Source organism: Thamnophis elegans, chromosome 6 (assembly GCF_009769535.1).
Source record: "Thamnophis elegans isolate rThaEle1 chromosome 6, rThaEle1.pri, whole genome shotgun sequence".
NCBI classification, from domain to species: Eukaryota; Metazoa; Chordata; class Lepidosauria; order Squamata; family Colubridae; genus Thamnophis; species Thamnophis elegans.
The window spans coordinates 75,096,371-75,115,001 of NC_045546.1; the positions used below are offsets into that span (position 1 = coordinate 75,096,371).

Sequence of the window (18,631 nt, forward strand, 5' to 3'; positions counted from 1 at the left end):
TACACTACATCGAAAATGTCTCTTTCCATCCTGAATTAATTCTTTTTCTATGAAATGGAGAGCCATACAATTCAAGGAAAAATGACATGCAAAATTGTATTCCTTGTGACAGTAACTCATCTATTTCCACTCCAGCTAGCTTTACTATGCTCGCTGCCCTTTCCCTGAAATATGTAATGCTATTTTGGAAACTTGAAAAGCCCAGAAACATTAATTTTGAAATTAAGACTATGTATAGTCTCCAGTTAAGTACGTATCATGATGTGGAGCAGAAGGTGCTAAATATTCTTCAACTATTGCTCCTTGGGCCAAGGAAAGCCAAATGAGAAGCTTAGTAAAGTGGATTGTGTATTATATCCTAAGTGTACCACTTTCAACTAAAGTGCAAGGATTTTCTCCTCCCTATTGTCAGTTGTGTCCTTAGCATTATCAATGTGGTGAAACTGGTCAAAAGATGTTGAGAAAGTATCCTTTCCATTCACTTATAACCAGTGGTGGGTTGCCAATTTTTTTACTACCAGTTCTGTGCTTGCTCCTGTGACACTCCTGCGTCTGCGCAGAAGAACCAGGGCAAGTGGGCGGAGCCTCCCACAGCCGCTTCTACCAGTTTGCCTGATCTGGGCCTAACCCGGAGCAACTCACCTCTGATTATTACAGTCAGACAGTCAAAACCCTGCCAACTTCAATACATACATACATACATACATACATACATACATACATACATTTCAGAACTGGCTAATCTGATCTGAGAAGGTGGAGAAAGGAGACTGAGGTGGCAGAGCATTTCTATGTGAGGAATGCTTAAATAAATAAAAGCAATATGGCTGGGTCATATTTTTTAATGATGCATAGCATAAAATGCTATGATGGATCAGAATCAGAGGTGGGTTGCGAAGTGGTGGCAGCAGGAGGCTCTGCCCATCCACCTGGATGCTTCTACACATGTAAATAAGTGTTGCACGTGCAGACGAGCAAGCCAGTAGTAAAAGAAATGGAAACCCACCACTGCTCAGAATCCTTCCCTTGCGAATGCAAACAGAAATGCAGCTTTTAAGCAACTGTTCATGGAACCTCCTCTGCCATTTAAAGACTGTTCATTTCTTCATCTCTTAGCATCTTAATTCTGAATGTGGATGAGTGCCTCTTTTTTCTACTTGCACCTCTGAATCTAATTCTCGTTCACAAGTAACAATGCATAGTGCAGAGCAATGGACAGTGCTGGGCACTTAACTAAGGACAGAAACGTATATTTAAAATTATAGGGAGATATAACAGGGATGCATTTGAGTGGATTTTCAAGACAAGAATTTAGAATCAAGCACTAACAATAAATTTGTAACCCTGTGCAGCCATGATTTGTATGCCTGCTTAGCCACCTTCTCAGATATTAGCTTCAAGTCCCTCAAATTCCCTTCTGCTTTTTATATTTGAACAAAATAGGATTACTTCATATTAAAGGTTCTGCCTTTACAAAACCTTCAAGTAAAACACACTCTTCCGCAGAAGAGGATCCATGGCCAGATGAATAAACTATTACTTCAACAAAGAAATAGAACCAGGGCATTTTTTTGGGAAGTCCAGCATTTTGTCGAAATTCTGAGCTACTTTTAAAACAGTTGTTCATACCATAAATAGTTACGATTAGCTTTAACAACTTAGATTGCATCTCAAAGTGCTTAGACCTGAAACAAGGAAACACTCAGTCACCTTGGATTAGAACAGTTTCGTTCTCGATGAGATATACCTCCTCCACAGGTTCTAGAACAGGATGACCAGCTGGACCACTCAGACCAATGTCCGTGGATTGGCTTTGGTCCTTCATCACCATATTTCACACATTGGCCACCTCGGCACCACTATAACGTACAACAAGTTTGTTTGTGTGAGAGTAAGCAATTACTAATAGATTACGAATTCAAATAATATAGGGCATGGCTGTACTTTGCATTATCTCGTTAACAAAATGGGAGCCTCCGACATTCAACAATCATGGAATAATACCACACCAGCTATAAGCAGACTAGTTACTACATTCAGGAGTAATTGTAGATTTTGGAAGTTTTTGAGATCGCCCAACTTAAATTGCATTAAGTAATTTTGGCTATGTAATACATCTATGTAAAGGAGCTACAACAAACTCAGCTTACTACCCAATTGATAATCATCAGACAGAAGCAACCATCCAACTTTATTTGAGTTCAGAAGCCAGGCAAAGTTGGGTCTGGTGAATTTTGTCAGCGGTAAAACCAGATTGGCAAATAACTTCCAGATGGTTACCAAGAATATTAATGAACACTGTTCCTGAAATCAGGAGTTAAGATTAATTTAAAGAAGAGTTTATTTTTAAGCTACAATCAGCATACAAATAGGGTAATTCCACATCTCTAATAAACATACAGATGGGATGCAATTATTTTCACACACCTTTCCTCCACTCCTTGGATTTCTACAATGAGGTGGACTTTTCAAAGAACAAGGGTCTTAAAAATAAAACTATCTTATTTGGAAAGCCTGCAATCTAATCTAGGCTGATTTTATAGCATTTCAATAGTTAATGTTATCTGTGTATAATTGTAAGCAAAACTCTCCAATATTAAATATCTAACATTAAAAACAACCATAGTTCATAGCAAAAACTAAACATTAAGCATATAATGACTTCATTTTGCTTGGATCCCAGCAATTACTATAGTACAAAATTTGACAATTTTTTTACACATTTTGAAGTACTGATAAATTTAGTAAGAACTAAATTAGTTTATGGAGATAATACAGTTAGAGGGGATATTAACTATGATCACCAAGAATATGTAGCAATTCAAAAGGAAATGTATTACTGATTCAATTTCAGTGACTGAATATATATATATAAAGAATTTGGCAGAGGATGTTAAATAAAACTCTCCACTTCCCCCTGAGGGTGAAGCATTAACATATGCAGTGTAAACACTCTTTATTTGAAGGCATACAACTGTTGTAAAACAATTTGAGGGTATTAAGAGGCGAGATGCATGACTAATTTTAATGAATAGAGTATCAGTTCTATTCCTTTGCCTATCACAATATAAGGCTCTCTACTTGACTTAAGTCCAAGTTTTGCCTAAATCCAGCAGTGATCTTAATAATAAATCTGCAACAAGCCAAATCAAATATAATTTTATTTTTCCATAAGCCTGTCTATCAAAGACAAATTTCTACACTGCTCCTTCTGTCTACAATTAGTGGGAATAAATAACAATGTACTTATTATTAGAGAAGTCAGGAACCAAATAAATTACATTTGGATGGTTTACAGAAGTCCAGCCATTGTTGTGAAACACCATAAGTCTCCTGGAAGTCCTAACGCACATTGTTTCAATGGCCTTTAATGCCCTTTCATATGCTTGATGCCATGATGGAGTAGTAGGAAGGGGAAACACAGAATTTTCCTTTCAAAAAATAATAGTTTCTCATAACTTCCATTGCAACTATATACAAAAATACTTGACATATGAAAAAGTCATCTGTCCATGCAATTATTAAAAAGACACCAGTTTCTAAACCTGTTTCTAATACAGATTATTCACTTCTTGCTATGAAGTAGTTTTCATACAGGTTTGCAAAGGGGGAAACGGCTTTATTCTTAGTCGGTTTGCTAAGCAGAACAAAGCCCTCAGTCAGTTAGAGGACATATTTTACATAATTGTTTTGTTAATTTTCAGGCATCATTTTACTTTTGGAAATTGCTTCTGGAATAACATTTCAAAATGGCTTCTCAACTAGGCATTTTTAGGGGGAGGCAGGAGCTGAAAGCTTTAGAGCAACTTGTGCCAGTCTCTTCCTAGTTGTCCACAAACAGGCCTGAAGGCCTGTGGAAGACAAAAGTAGAGTAGAATGAAAGTCCTACCACTTTTCTCCTCTTCATGCATTTGTGGCAGGACATGAAAAAGGCTTATTTATTTATTTTACTTTATTATTTATTAATTTTGTTACCCTGTTTCTCCAAAAATAAGATCTCCCCAGATACTAAGCCCAATCAAACTTTTGACTGCATGCCAGGGGTGGGTTTCTCGCCCCGTTCCAACCGGTTCGGTTGGAACGGGGCCGGCGGCATCCTCGTGCACACGTGCAGTGCACGCATGCGTACTAGTGTCTGGGCGATGCTCCCGCTGCTCCTGGAGGATCGCACAGGCGCTGTATGCGTCCTGCGCATGCGTGGAAGCGCAGAACTCGTCAAAAAACTGTCTGTATATGGAAAAGAGCATACCCTTAGGAATAGTGTATATAGTGTATATAAAATTGTGTATAGTTGCAAAAATATGTACATTTGGAACATAAAATATATACATTATGGAAACATTTCTATATAATAATAATTGCTGAATGTTCTGTTTCTTGACATATAACCCACATTGACAGTGACAAATTATATTGATATAACTGCCTCAATCAGATTTGGGCCAACCAATATGTTCCTATCTTCATCCATTGCTTGTAATAATAATTCCTAGGCACTGAAAGAATAAGAATCTTTTATTTCCAGATATACAGTGAATGTAGACTGAATGCATTCTGCCTTTTATCCTTCAAATGAATCAGTTTATATGTGAAATGCAAAAAAAAGGCTCTCCCTTAAAAGTTACAAAAGGAGAGAGTGAATATGGACGAGTACGCTTTTTGTGTTGTACATCTTGATAGTTTTAGAAGGTAAAGTATTAAATTAATGGTTTATTTGCTGAAAGTGAGTTTCATTTGACTGTTTGAAGCTGGCTGTCAAGCACTTAGGTCTGTAGCAGCTCCATATCTCAAGTTCTATCCCATAATCTTCACAGTACAAGTCTGAGATTTTTCCATGCATCAGACAAAGTGGATACCTTCAACACGCATCTTATACTATATGTTTAGGCAACAGGCAATGTATACATGTGAGATAATTGAACCACAGAAGGAACTGGTTGTAGACCAGAGGTGGGTTCCTACCAGTCCGCACCTATTCGGTAGAACCGGTTCGTCAAATCTACCGAACCGGTTAGAAGAGGTTCCACCTGTGAACCTGGAAAGCAGGCAACATCAACAGAAGAGATTCCAAAATTTTTTGAAACCCACCACTGGTCCTTGGATATGATTATTCTACACTATCATGCTCATATATATAAAACTCAGTGCCTCTGTGAAAGGTAAGGATGACTACTGCGTTTGTGGTGCAATCAGAACATTGCGTGTGTTGAAGTTGTTTTAACGCAAACCAAAGATGCCTTTTAAAAAACAAGTTTACATCATATTCTTATGCATGCCAGTGCTGTGTGTGAGATAATTCAAGGTGGTTCTGACAAGTGTCGTCGGCATCTTCATACCCGGTCACATGGGCGGCAAGCCACTCCCATCTGGTCACATGGGCAGCAAGCCACTCCCACAAAGGAGGCCACACCCACAGAGTAGGTTCGAACAATTTTTGAAACCCACCACTGTTGTAGACCGTGAGTCTATTTTATTCACCCCACTGGAAAAGACACTTTTCATTCACAAAAATAAGTCATTTAATATATTCTGCATTTATTTATTTATTTTTATTTAATCATTGTTGGGAATATTTCTGAACCTGAATAAAGATAATAAACCATGCAGAGAAGCAGGATTTTGCACGGGTATCAGATTGAATTTGAATATGACGCATACCTGAATAGGTGCTATTTGTTATGTTCAATCTTTGTTTTGTTGCATATTCAAAAGGATGCCTTCTGAAAAGACTATAGTTCTGAGAGGCAATTTCTGTACTTGGGTGTGCATTTAGGTGAATACAGCAGCCATATTAGACATATTAGATTCATGGCATTTCTCCCCCATTTGGACCAGGGGACTGTGTTTAGAATCTTATATTTCAAAGAGACTATCTACAGTCATCTTGTCAGATTTTATGTTATTGTTCTAGATCCCCTTGTATCCCCTTATATTTATGAGAATGATTTATGGCAAGTGACATGTTAAAAATAGTAAATGTGCACATAGTAAAGAAAGCAAAGAAATTGTGTGTGCTATCTGATTTATAAATGAAGTCATTTGTTTGAAATTGATTGTTCCTGTCTGTTATTCTTGGACAAACACACACACTCACACACAGCACTTCTCTTGGGACTGTCAGTCAGGATTACACCCCATTTAACCTAAAAGTACACACTGGCTTTGATGTGAAAGTTTAAACGGAGTCTGTCTGCATTCAACTTGACATGCGCCTTGTTTATGATATATCCTTGAAATCTTGTCTGGAGTCAAATGACTCAATAGTTTTGTTTGGAAAAAGAGCCTGATATGATATTTCTTCTTCTAAGAACTGAAGCTAAAAATAATCGTAATGAATATGATTGGCTGCTTTGAGATAGGCAACCTGTTACTCTTCGTGTGATAATGAACTACACTTGCACCACTGCTGCTCATTAACCATGCTGGTTGCAGATAATGGGTAATTTGTGTCCAGCAACATCTGAAGGGCAAAAAAAGCTCATATCCCACTATTTGTAATAATGTTTACACCTCACAATTTTTTTTTCATTTGTGTGTTGAGAGAGGCGTTTGCAGCTTGTTGCAGTTATACAGCATGATTCTGCCTGTGTTTGAGGCTCACTCAATATTATTTAATTCATATAAATAATAATTCTGCAATGATTTTGTAATGCCATGAGGGGAAAGAGTTTCTAATTTCTGTTCTCTGCTGTAATCTTGGTACAAATCAGCTTCCCAGTATTAGGATGAATGCTTCCACACGTGTAAACAGAAATGTCTTCTGGAATAAATTACAGGTGCAAGACTTCCCCAAGTCTCTGCCAATTCCCCTCACTTATCTGGATCAAATCTGGGTTGAACTACTTACATCTGAGATTTAATGCTAAATTACTGAGAACTACTGGGAGAATGCTGCTACATTTAACTAGGATTAGAAGAAGCCATTTGAGACACACAGAAGGAAGACAGACAAGCAAGAGGAAGAAAAAGCTGAGAGATAGTATTGCAAAGAGGTCCCTCTTGCTAAAGCAAGAGAAGGAAGATATGGAATTTGTGGGTACAAAATTAGATGCAGATAGGTAAATTGTAAATTTAATAAATTTATATGCCGCCCAATCCCGAAGGACTCCGGGCAGCTTACAAAATACAGGACTAAAAAGATAAAAAGTTAAAAAATAAGGAAAGAAAGAAACAGATTAAAAAGCAATGCACCATACACTCAATCTAGGTGGGGCTGGACCTCGTTCGTGAAGTCAACAGCCCCAGGCCTGCCAGAATAGCCAGGTTTTTGTGGCCTTTCGGAAGGCCGAGAGAGTGGGAAGGGTCCGGATCTCTGGGGATAGATCGTTCCACAGGGCCGGAGCAGCTACAGAGAAGGTTTGAGAAAGGTAGAGTGAATTAATGGCTAAATAACTTCAGAGAGATCTGTAATGGTGCCAAAAGAAGACAAAATGTGCCTGTAGAGAGAGGAAAAGGTATTTATGGGGAGAAGACCAACTACTAATCCTGAATGGATTAAAGGGAGGGAAAGAATTGTTAAATGGAAGAAAAAGACAAAGCTTCTCACTGATATTATTGTGACCTAGCCCTCTTGAATAAACAATATATATAAAAAAATCTTCAGTGATCTGAAGACATTTTTCTTAAACAAATGTGAGAATAGAGGAAAAACAAGGTAGAAGAAAGAGGAGAGCAGAAGCAGGACATAGCAAGGAAGTAAAGAAAACGAGTCCAACATAAAATAAAAAAAGTGTGACCAATTTCTGCTTTCACATATAGATCTTATACAGAGAGATTAAAGCTTTTTCACCAGCATTACATTTTCACTGCAGGACTGACCTATAAAACCCTATGAAGCTTCACCATCCCAGGTTCGCCTGGTGCACCAGTTGCGGCCCTATTTGGATCGGGAGGCACTTCACACGGTCACTCACACCCTCGTCACCTCAAGGCTTGACTACTGTAATGCGCTCTACATGGGGCTGCCCCTGAAAAGTGTTCGGAGACTACAACTAGTCCAGAATGCAGCCGCGCGAGCGATATTGAGTGTACCAAGGTACACCCACATTATACCTATCCTCCGCGAGCTGCACTGGCTCCCTATTGGTCTCCGAGCACAATTCAAGGTGCTGGTCATTACCTTTAAAGCCCTAATGGCCTAGGACCCGGATATCTGCGAGACCGTCTTCTGCCACATACTTCCCAATGACCGATAAGATCGCACAGGGTGGGCCTTCTCCGGGTGCCGTCAGCCAGACAATGTCGGCTGGCAACCACCCGGGGGAGGGCCTTCTCTGTAGCCGCTCCGACCCTATGGAATGAACTGCCCCCAGAGATCCGGACCCTACCCACTCTCATGGCCTTCCAAAAGGCTATTAAAACCTGGCTATTCCGGCAGGCCCCGGGCTGTTGACCTCAAGACTGAGTTCCAGCCCCGATTAGACTGGGTGTATGATGTGGTTTTTTTAAATCTATGTTTCTTTGTTTTAACTTTTCTATTTTTAAATGTATTTGTTGTAAGCCGCCCGGAGTCCTTCGGGATTGGGCGGCCTATAAATTCATTAAATCTAATCTAATCTAATCTGCCCATCCTTGCAATCAGCATGGAAATCCATTTACATTTCTGGGTGAACAGCTCATGGATCGAGCAGAATATCAGAGGTTTAAATAAAACCAAAAACTTGATTACTTGATTATTCCAGACTTCTTCTCATGCAGTTTCTCTTTCAAAAACTATTCTTTGTTCCCACAAGGTCTAGGATTAATCAGCGATATGACATTCATAGATGTGTCTTTCCTGGTACAGGTACATCACCAAAAATGTCAGGAAGCCAACTAGAGCTTATGGAGTTAAGAGGATATTTAAACTTTCTTCCTATGTGACTTCCAAGATCACATGAGGACACTCAGGACTATAACCTGATCCCAAGGGTGCAGTGATTCTAATAAAATGATTTCCCATACAACCTAGGGTTCACCGACAAATGGGCACCCAACAAAAGTGCACCGACAAAACCGTGGCAAGAAAACCGCGAGGACGAAATCGCGCCCACAGAAGCGTACCGACAAATGCAGGCCGACGAAAGCTCGCCATCAAGAAACAACGCAAAAACAACGCAAAAACAACGCAAAAACAACGCAAAAACAACGTAATAACAACGTAATAACAACGTAATAACAACGTAATAACAACGTAATAACAACGTAATAACCCTAACCCTAACCCTAACCCTAACTCTTACCTTAACCCTAATCGCGCTTTTGTGGGCACGGATTTGTTGGCGCTCTTTTGTGGGAGCGCTTTCGACCTCACGGTTTTCTCACAGCGGTTTTGTCGGCGCGCTTTTGTCGGGCACGCATTTGACGGGTCACACAACCTAGTCTATCCTTTGGGGATGACCAAAGTTTCTATCAGCTGTGGGGAAGCCTGACCAGCTTCTTAACTTTTTAATACTGGCATCACTGAGGAAAGAGGATGCAAGTCTGACTCTTCAGTATATTAAATAATCAAAAGAATACTTATTATGCCTAGGATAATATGAAAAAAACTCTCAGTAAGGAAAGGAGCAAACACATATCTAAATGCAAATGATTCAGATGTACTAAAAGTGATTAACAGATACTGAATGTCTGCATATCTAAGTACTCTTGGCAAAGATAAAGTATTCAATTCAATTCAGTTCAGTTCAGTTCAAATAGTGATGCAATACATTTTATTTTCCATTTCAACTCACTTTCTTCATACCCCCCACTTGTATGCCCATTTATGTAAATAACATCTATCAAATATTTTCCTACCATATCATAACCACAGATTGAACCTTCTGCAGCTGGCATAAATTTGGTTTCACATTTTCTGCCAACTCGATGGCACCACAATGCTTTACAGATATCCTGAATGGGAAAATAGCAACAAGGGAAGTACTGCATTAAGAATGATTTATTTCCAAATATATCCATAGTTAGAACAAAAAAATAGCTTATAGAAGGAGAGCAAAATGGTGCTCTTAGTAGCTACATATCATACAACATCTACATACAGAGTTGGGGTTTTTGCCTATCTTAGAACAAGACAAGAACTATATGGAGGGGCAGCAATGACAATGACAGAACTTCTGCATGTATAACATCCATGGAATTCCATGGAATGATGAGAAATGTTACTCAAATACAGGTGGTCCTTGAATTATAACAATTCATTTGGCAACCATTTGAAGTTACAACAGCACTGGAAAAAGTGACTGATGGCTGCTTTTCTCACTTATGACCATTGAAGCATCTCCATGATCACGTGGACCAGTGGTGGGTTCTGAATTCCGTTGCAATCGGTACAGTTGCAAAGGGGCCCGGTGTCCTCCACATGAATGCACGCAGCACGCGCATGCATCTTACCCTCTAGCGACACCTCTGCAAGCTTCCGCGATGCTCCAGCTGCTCGGTGGAACATTGCGCAGACACTGTATGCACTGTGTGCATGCGCGGAAGCGCTGAAGAGTTTAAAGATAGGTAAGGAAGGCGGGCGGCGGGCGGGGCCCTCTGGAGTACAGTATTGGAACGGTGGCCTGTACCAGGGCCTGTACCAGGGTGTACCGCCTGTAACCGACCACTGTCGTGGACAAAATGTAGATGCTTGGCAACTAACTCATATTTAAGGCAGTTATAATGTCCCAGGGCCATGTGATCTGACAAGCAAAGTCAATGGGGAAGCCAGATTCATTTAATAACCATGTTAGTAACTTAACAACTGCAGTGTTCACTTATTAATGATGGCAAGAAAGGTCATAAAATGGGGCAAAACTCATTTAACAATTGTCTTGCTTAGCTACATTAATTTGGGGCTCAATTGTGGTTGTAAAGTGAGAATTACCTGTAACTGAGTTTTCTATCCAAATACTGTATATGGGATCAATACAAATGTTTCAGATCAAACCAAGAGATTCTTTTCTGGATTTCTATCAGAGGTGGGTTCCTACCAGTTCGCACCTATTCGGTAGAACCGGTTCGTCAAATCTACCGAACCGGTTAGAAGAGGTCCCACCAGTGGACCTGGAAAGCAGGCCACACTTACAGAAGAGGTTCCAAAATTTTTTGAAACCCACCACTGGTCCTTGGATATGATTATTCTACACTATCATGCTCATATTTATAAAACTCAGTGCCTCTGTGAAAGGTAAGGATGACTACTGCGTTTGTGGTGCAATCAGAACATTGCGTGTGTTGAAGTTGTTTTAACGCAAAACAAAGGTGCCTTTTAAAAAACAAGTTTACATCATATTCTTATGCTGGCCAGTGCTGTGTGTGAGGTAATTTAAGGTGGTTCTGACAAGTGTCGTTGGTGTCTTCATATCCGGTCACATGGCCGGCAAGCCACTCCCATCCAGTCACATGGGCAGCAAGCCACTCCAACAAAAGAGGCCACACCCATAGAGTAGGTTCAAACAATTTTTGAAACCCACCACTGATTTCTATCCACAAAGCTATCACAGCCAAGCCCCCATCCAATCAGTTCAAACCCCCTCTGGCAGTTAAAAGGAAGAAACAGCTGAGATCTCACACTACTCCTGGAAACACCAAGCCTGAAGTAGCCTGAAGCAGCCTGAAGATGACGAATGAGACTTCGTCGAAACGTCGCCAAGACATCTCCAATTCTACGTGGGAGAAAGCCCGAACAACTAGAGACCTGTATGTATGTATGTATGTATGTATGTATGTATGTATGTATGTATGTATGTATGTCACAAGCCCTGGTATGCCCGAATTATGGGAGGAAGCTAACTGCTTCCATTATCTGTCTATCGGCTCATCACAAGAGTCCATCATGACAGAAACCCAATATTTTTACTGTTGCCTTTGTTACATTTGTTGTATTTGTGCTGATAAATAAATAAAGGGAGATATATATATATGAAGTTATTTAAATTAAGATCAGTTTATTAATTTTAATCTAGGTAGAATTTTAATGTAGGTGGAATTTTAATCTAGGTTCATGAGAATTAGGAGATTCACTATTTTCAAACTAATACATCTCACACTTTCCCGTGGGAATAAAATGAGGAAGAAGATTTAATAATACACATACTTTAATCTAGGGCCCCTAGATTAAATAATTTATTAAATTTAATCTAGATTAAAACTAGATTAAATGAAATATTTTAAAACCTTTTTAAAGTCCATCATGCATAGCTTAGCTTTTTCTCCAAACTGCCATTTGCACTGAATAGTTGCATCATAAAGCTCGCCTGGAAGCTTCTCTGGATACTTGTATTCCTGCACAGGCTTCGGTTGATCAGCAAGGCACAAGGATTGAGGAGAGCTAAAGAAATTCAAACAAGACATCTTTGGTTATATCGAATTCAGATTGAAAAATGACCTTTGTAATAGCTATTCATTTCTGAAAGAGGACAGTTTTAGATCACAGACCTCATAGAAATTCTGTATAACATGATATCAGCTTTCCAAGATAGACTAGTCCAGGAAACCAATGACATTTGGATCAGAACTAATTTTACTGTAAAGCTACAGTAAGAGAATCTTGCAAGTCTGAGTGTGCTTTCCCCTTTAATCTTTTATCTTGTGAAAACTACTCATGTTACCTTCTTGGTTCAAGCTCAAGACCCTTTTATCTAACCATTGCCTTTCTCTTGTCCTTAAAGGACATTTCTTCTGCTTTCTACATATGTCCATTAAATGGACGGAAGCAGGAATATGAGGCAGCCAAGCTTGGCATCATGAGGCACATGTATGGTTTTTCTGCTAAATGACTCAGATCAATGATGGAATTTTCCAAAGAGGAAAAAGAGAAGCTAGAACTTCGATTTAGACTTCTTAGTTGTTTTGCAATTATTATAAAACTCACACTCACAGCTGCCATTAACATGGTGCTAAAATATGTACAGTAAGACATGAGTCTTATGTACATGGGTCTTCTCCATCTGCAGGGACTAAAGTCCCGCGTTGGGTGGCTGAGGACGTTTACACTTGTATTTCAACTCATTTGGAGAGTTCCCAGGAAAGATTGGAGGCATGCAGTCTCCTCCTTCATATGTTCCTTGAATGCATTAAGCAAATTCCTGCAATATGTTCTTTTCTCCCAAAAAATAAACAGAGGAAATGAAATCTATCAACAGCTATTTTATGAACCATATAGATCATACTAGATTTATCACCATGTGTAATCTGAAACTCTGAGTCTGAAACTCACCAGATCTTACTGCATGTATATCGGTACCTACAGGTTTCTGTAATGAAACTTTCCCATTTTAAGGGACAAAAGCAGAGGTGGGTTCCTACCAGTTCGCACTGATTCGGTAGAACCGGTTCGTCAAATCTACCGAACCGGTTAGAAGAGGTTCCACCAGTGGACCCGGAAAGCAGGCCACACCTACAGAAGAGGTTCCAAAAATTTTTGAAACCCACCACTGGTCCTTAGATATGATTATTCTACACTATCATGCTCATATTTATAAAACTCAGTGCCTCTGTGAAAGGTAAGGATGACTACTGCGTTTGTGGTGCAATCAGAACATTGTGTGTGTTGAAGTTGTTTTAACGCAAACCAAAGATGCCTTTTAAAAAACAAGTTTACATCATATTCTTATACATGCCAGTGCTGTGTGTGAGGTAATTTAAGGTGGTTCTGACAAGTGTCGTCGGCATCTTCATATCCAGTCACATGGGCGTCAAGCCACTCCCATCCGGTCACATGGGCAGCAAGCCACTCCCACAAAGGAGGCCACACCCACAGAGTAGGTTCAAACAATTTTTGAAACCCACCACTGGACAAAAGCAACTTTCTCAGAGCTTATGTTTTTTCCTCACTGAAATCACTCACATGTACCTTAGAAATGTGTAGAGATATTGACGACTACAAGCTGACCAGGAGAAGACTCCATTGTGTCCTGCTAGTGTGGGTGACATAATATTACCTTCAGATTTTTTGCAAATATTTCCTTCTCCATCATGGACCATGCCAAAGCTGTAAGAGGCAAAATGTTAACTTTATACCTTTACAAACACTGTCTCATAATGCCAGCATTTAAATTCAGCAGAAGAGGAATCCCAGCTCCTGTTTTCAGTATTGTACACAATCTTAATCTGGTTATACTTCTGAAAGACAATGATTTTCCAACACATTTCAAGGGGCCCTTTAAACATTCTATGTAAATAATTTTATTCAGCATAAACATAGAGCGTAGACTACATAGCTTCACATATGCTTATCAATGTTTGTATTTTTTACAGGCTATAAATAATTTTAGGCAGAAAAGAATTTAGGTAGACAAGCAGACTGATAAAAGCAAATTGATTTATTTGCCCCTATATAACTATAACCTGCATTAAACTGGCCTGGCCTAATTTGTTTAATAATATGCCCTGGATCCTAAAAACTGATATCCAGTAGTGTATTCAGTGGGGATGACCACTGCTGGTGATTGTAAATTACATTAACAGGCCAGATTATGGCTTTAAACATTTTCTTTATATTAGCACAAATACAGTGGCACATGAATTGTAGATACAACTACAAATTATCATAGGTTTTTTTTCTTTGTTCTACAATAAATCTGTGGGTGTAAGAGATGGGTTTTTTACATATTGATAAAGTATAACAACTATATATTCATACATACATACATACATACATATATATATATATGTCTGTATGTCTGTATGTATATGTGTGTGTGTGTGTGTGTATGTATGTGTGTGTGTGTGTGTGTGTGTGTATGTATGTATGTGTATATATATATATATATATATATATATATATATATATATATATATATATATATATATATATATATATATATATATATATATATATATATATATGATAACGGATAAGAGCCTGTGGCCTAATGGCTAAGATCTCTGCCTAGTGTGCCTAGTATGCCATATAGCCCAGGTTCAAATCCCAGTAAGGGTATGGCTAGCTGATGAGAGCTAAATAGCTTGAAATAGATCTATACTAGTCTCCCTTTATTTATTTATCAGCACAAATAAACACACACACACACACACACACACACACACACACACATATATATATATATATATATATATATATATATATATATATACACATACATACATACATACATACATACATACATATAGTGGTGGGCTGCTACCAATTTGGCTCAGTTTGGCCGAACCAGTAGTGGTATGACAGCCTGCCATGCCACTGAACTGGTTCCCTTATCACCACTGCTGCCGCTGCCATCTAGATTATTAGTTCTGAACAATTTTTATTGAAATGTGCATGCGCACGTAGTGCACAAGTGAACTAGCAGTAAAGCTGGGCAGAACCCAGCTGATATATATATTTCAGTATAAAATTTTATGATATGTTACTGAGGTGTTTATAACAGATGTCACTGCAGTTCCAATATGTTTCCTTTTATACTTAAATATCAAACTGTGATTAAAATGTAAGCAGTAACCAGTGGTGGGATTCAGCCAGTTTGCACCTATTCAGGAGAACCGGTTGGTAACTTTCTAAGTAGTTCAGAGAACCGGTTGTTGGAAGAAATCTCCTTTTGTTTTTTTCCACTTTACAGAGCTAATCCAGTAAGGAAGGCAGGAAGGAAACATTCTAGTATTGTTTCTAGCCTAATCTTTATTGACCTGCTTACAGAAACTGCCTCTCCGGTTAACCCTTATTACATTGTAACAGCTAAGGCGAAGCGCCCATCGACCTGAGTGACCTTGAGTTGGCCACGCCCACCCAGTCACATGACCACCGAGCCCCACCTACCCAGATGGTCATTAGGACAGAGAACCGGTTGTTAAATTATTTGAATCCCACCACTGGCAGTAACCCTACTTAATGGAAATCACACAGCATGTTTGGATATCTAAAAGAATAATCTATTGGTCATTCTTTTGGCAGGAAAGATTTTAATTTTAAAATTCTTTTCCTCTTCCAAAAACAGGTTGGCAAACTTACTTATGTCCAGATTCATGGGCAATAGTAAAAGCCAGTCCAAGCCCAGTATCTTCATTAATAGTGCAGCTGCGGTATTTACTGCACATGCCACTTATTGGTGCAAATCCTGGAGTGTTTAAGTGAAAAAAGAAGATAAACAGCATGCGTTCCGGGGAAAAAAAATGGGATTAGACAATCAAAATAAGATAGGAAGAGATGTCTCCCTTTTTTAATTACAAAAAAGTAGTAGAAATTGATAGCATATAGCTGTTGTGCTTGAGTCAAATATTTATTTCCTGTAATCCCTAGAACAGTGTTTCTCAACCTTGGCAACTTGAAGATGTCCGGACTTCAACTCACAGAATTCCCCAGCCAGCATCCGCTGGCTGGAGAATTCTAGAAGTTGAAGTCCAGACATCTTCAAGTTGCCAAGGTTGAGAAACACTGCCCTAGAAGCTTCAGTGAGATGCATTACAAGTCCCATGAATGCATAAAGAAAGATGCTGGCATAAAATATTCTCATTCATTAATAAGATTGGTGAACTTTTCTACTCCTAGTTTCCTACTCCAAGTAGCATTACGAGGAGAACATGGACAAATCTCTATGTACTTGATATTATTAAGTCTCTGTCTGGATCTGCAATCACTGGATATTTTAAATAATGGGAATGTTGCTTTTCTCATCATCTAAGCAAGTATTCAGTACCTGCATTATACGCCCCTCAGAGAGGGTTCGCAATTTGGGAGTCCTCCTGGACCCGCAGCTGACTTTAGAACACCATTTGTCGGCTGTGACCAGGGGGGCCTTTGCCCAGGTTCGCCTGGTGTACCAATTGCGACCCTACTTGGACCAGGAGGCCCTTCGGATAGTCACTCACGCCCTCGTGACCTCAAGACTGGATTACTGTAATGCACTCTACATGGGGCTGCCCTTGAAGAGTGTTCGAAGATTTCAGCTTGTCCAGAATGCAGCCACGCGAGCGATTGTGGGTGCACCTCAGTACACCCACGTCACACCTATCCTCCGCGAGCTGCACTGGCTGCCCATTGGTCTCCGGACACGCTTCTAGGTGCTAGTCGTTACTTATAAAGCCCTACATGGTATCGGACCTGGGTACTTGAGAGACCGCCTCCTGCCAATTACCTCCCAAAGACCGATCAGATCCCAGAGACTAGATCCCCTCTGAATTCCATCTGCCGGCCAATGTCGGCTGGCAACTCCCCGGGGGGAGGGCCTTCTCTGTGGCTGCTCTGGCCCTCTGGAACGATCTCCCCGTCGAGATCCGGACCCTTACCACCCTTCCGGCTTTCCGCAAAGCTATTAAGACCTGGCTGTTCTGGCAGGCCTGGGGCTGTTGAATCTTCCAGCCCCATCCGAGGTACGAATGTTGCTGTATTTTTAAATTGTTTGTCTTTTTATTTTTTATTTTTTACCCCCCCTCCCCTTCACTCCCTGAGTCTCTCGGGAATAGGGCGGCATACAAACTAAATAAACCCTTAAACCCTTAAACCCTGCATTTGAAGATATCAGTCTTGCCAAAGGCTCCTTGGTGCATTTGTGGCCCAGTACATGCAAAAACTTACCTAAAGTATCACAAGGCTCATTTTTCCAGGAACAGATGTCAAAGCCAGTTAGTAAAATCGCATGGTCGTGGCGGCTACCATCCTTTCCCATCAGCCCAGACTGCCACTGACAAAAGCTACTCAGGGTATGGTCAGCATGGTGATTAATCACAAGGCCTGGCTGCAGACAAATCAAACAAAGGAACACCTCCGCTCAGTTTTTTTTTAAAAAAATTGGAAAGTAAAAATGAGCAGGGATGTTTTTAAAAAATGCAGTTTGTAACTGAATAAAAACAGACCAGCACTTTGGGGCAAAGATTTGAGAAACAACAGAACACCAATATTTTTCCTTCTACGAAAGCGGCTTAGACAAAATAAATGGATGTTTTGGTCTACTTTGCAAAATCAACTTGACATTTTGAGGAACTTCAAAGACCCATTGTTAATATAAACTCATTAGAAAGGGTTTGTATTGCCTAATGCAACTCACCAGCCAAGACCAGGTAATCCATCAGAACCTTCATACAGGAGTTCTCTCTAGGACTGGAAAACCAATATATTTATCAAGCCTTCAGACTTGCCTAGCAAAAATATTTGGCTTGGATGTACCTAGATTGGTAGGCCTGGTTGGTAGACACCTGGTTTGCATCCTGCCAAGTGATCAGTAAATAATGAGCATTGATTATGATTGCACAAACTCTCTTCAACTGATTCATTAACTCTCTTTTGTGGCATAGCCAGTGGGTCGAAATGGCACCTCGGAACACAAAATAATTTGTCGTTTTCTCTTTCTGAAATTGCAAGTTAGCAACAGTGTTTCCCACTAGAAATAGAGAAACAAAAGTATAGAGTGCTGTTTTTAAATCTCTGTTATTTCCTTCACCAAATGATGTAGTGCTAATAAGGAATGGAACGGGAAAAGGAAAGGAATCCTTGCAGATTTTACTCCACTGATTATTGCTGACTCTAGGGGGTTCCAATCATCTCCTTTTCAAGGCCGTTGAGCCAGTGCTGACCGAAGACGTTTCTGTGGTCATGGGGTCAAAATGACACGAAGTGCAGTTTCCTCTCCATCGAAGTGGTACCTATTTAGCTACTCGCTTTTGCATGCTTCCAAACTGGTAGGTGGGCAGGAGCTAGGCAAAGACGAGCGCTCACTCC

At 39.8% G+C, this 18,631-nt stretch overlaps 1 protein-coding gene across 1 annotated transcript in view; it reads right to left on the reverse strand.

The window, feature by feature from the left end:
- ADAMTS16 (ADAM metallopeptidase with thrombospondin type 1 motif 16) overlaps positions 1-18,631 on the reverse strand; it is a 102,025-nt gene that overhangs the window by 54,970 nt on the left and 28,424 nt on the right. Inside the window, exons 7-12 of the mRNA XM_032220453.1 lie at positions 17,492-17,651; positions 15,929-16,034; positions 13,817-13,954; positions 12,139-12,292; positions 9,778-9,873; positions 1,711-1,859 (exon numbers count right to left, since the gene is read on the reverse strand). Of these exons, the coding sequence (XP_032076344.1) occupies positions 1,711-1,859; positions 9,778-9,873; positions 12,139-12,292; positions 13,817-13,954; positions 15,929-16,034; positions 17,492-17,651 (803 nt within the window). The remainder of the gene's footprint in view (positions 1-1,710; positions 1,860-9,777; positions 9,874-12,138; positions 12,293-13,816; positions 13,955-15,928; positions 16,035-17,491; positions 17,652-18,631) is intronic.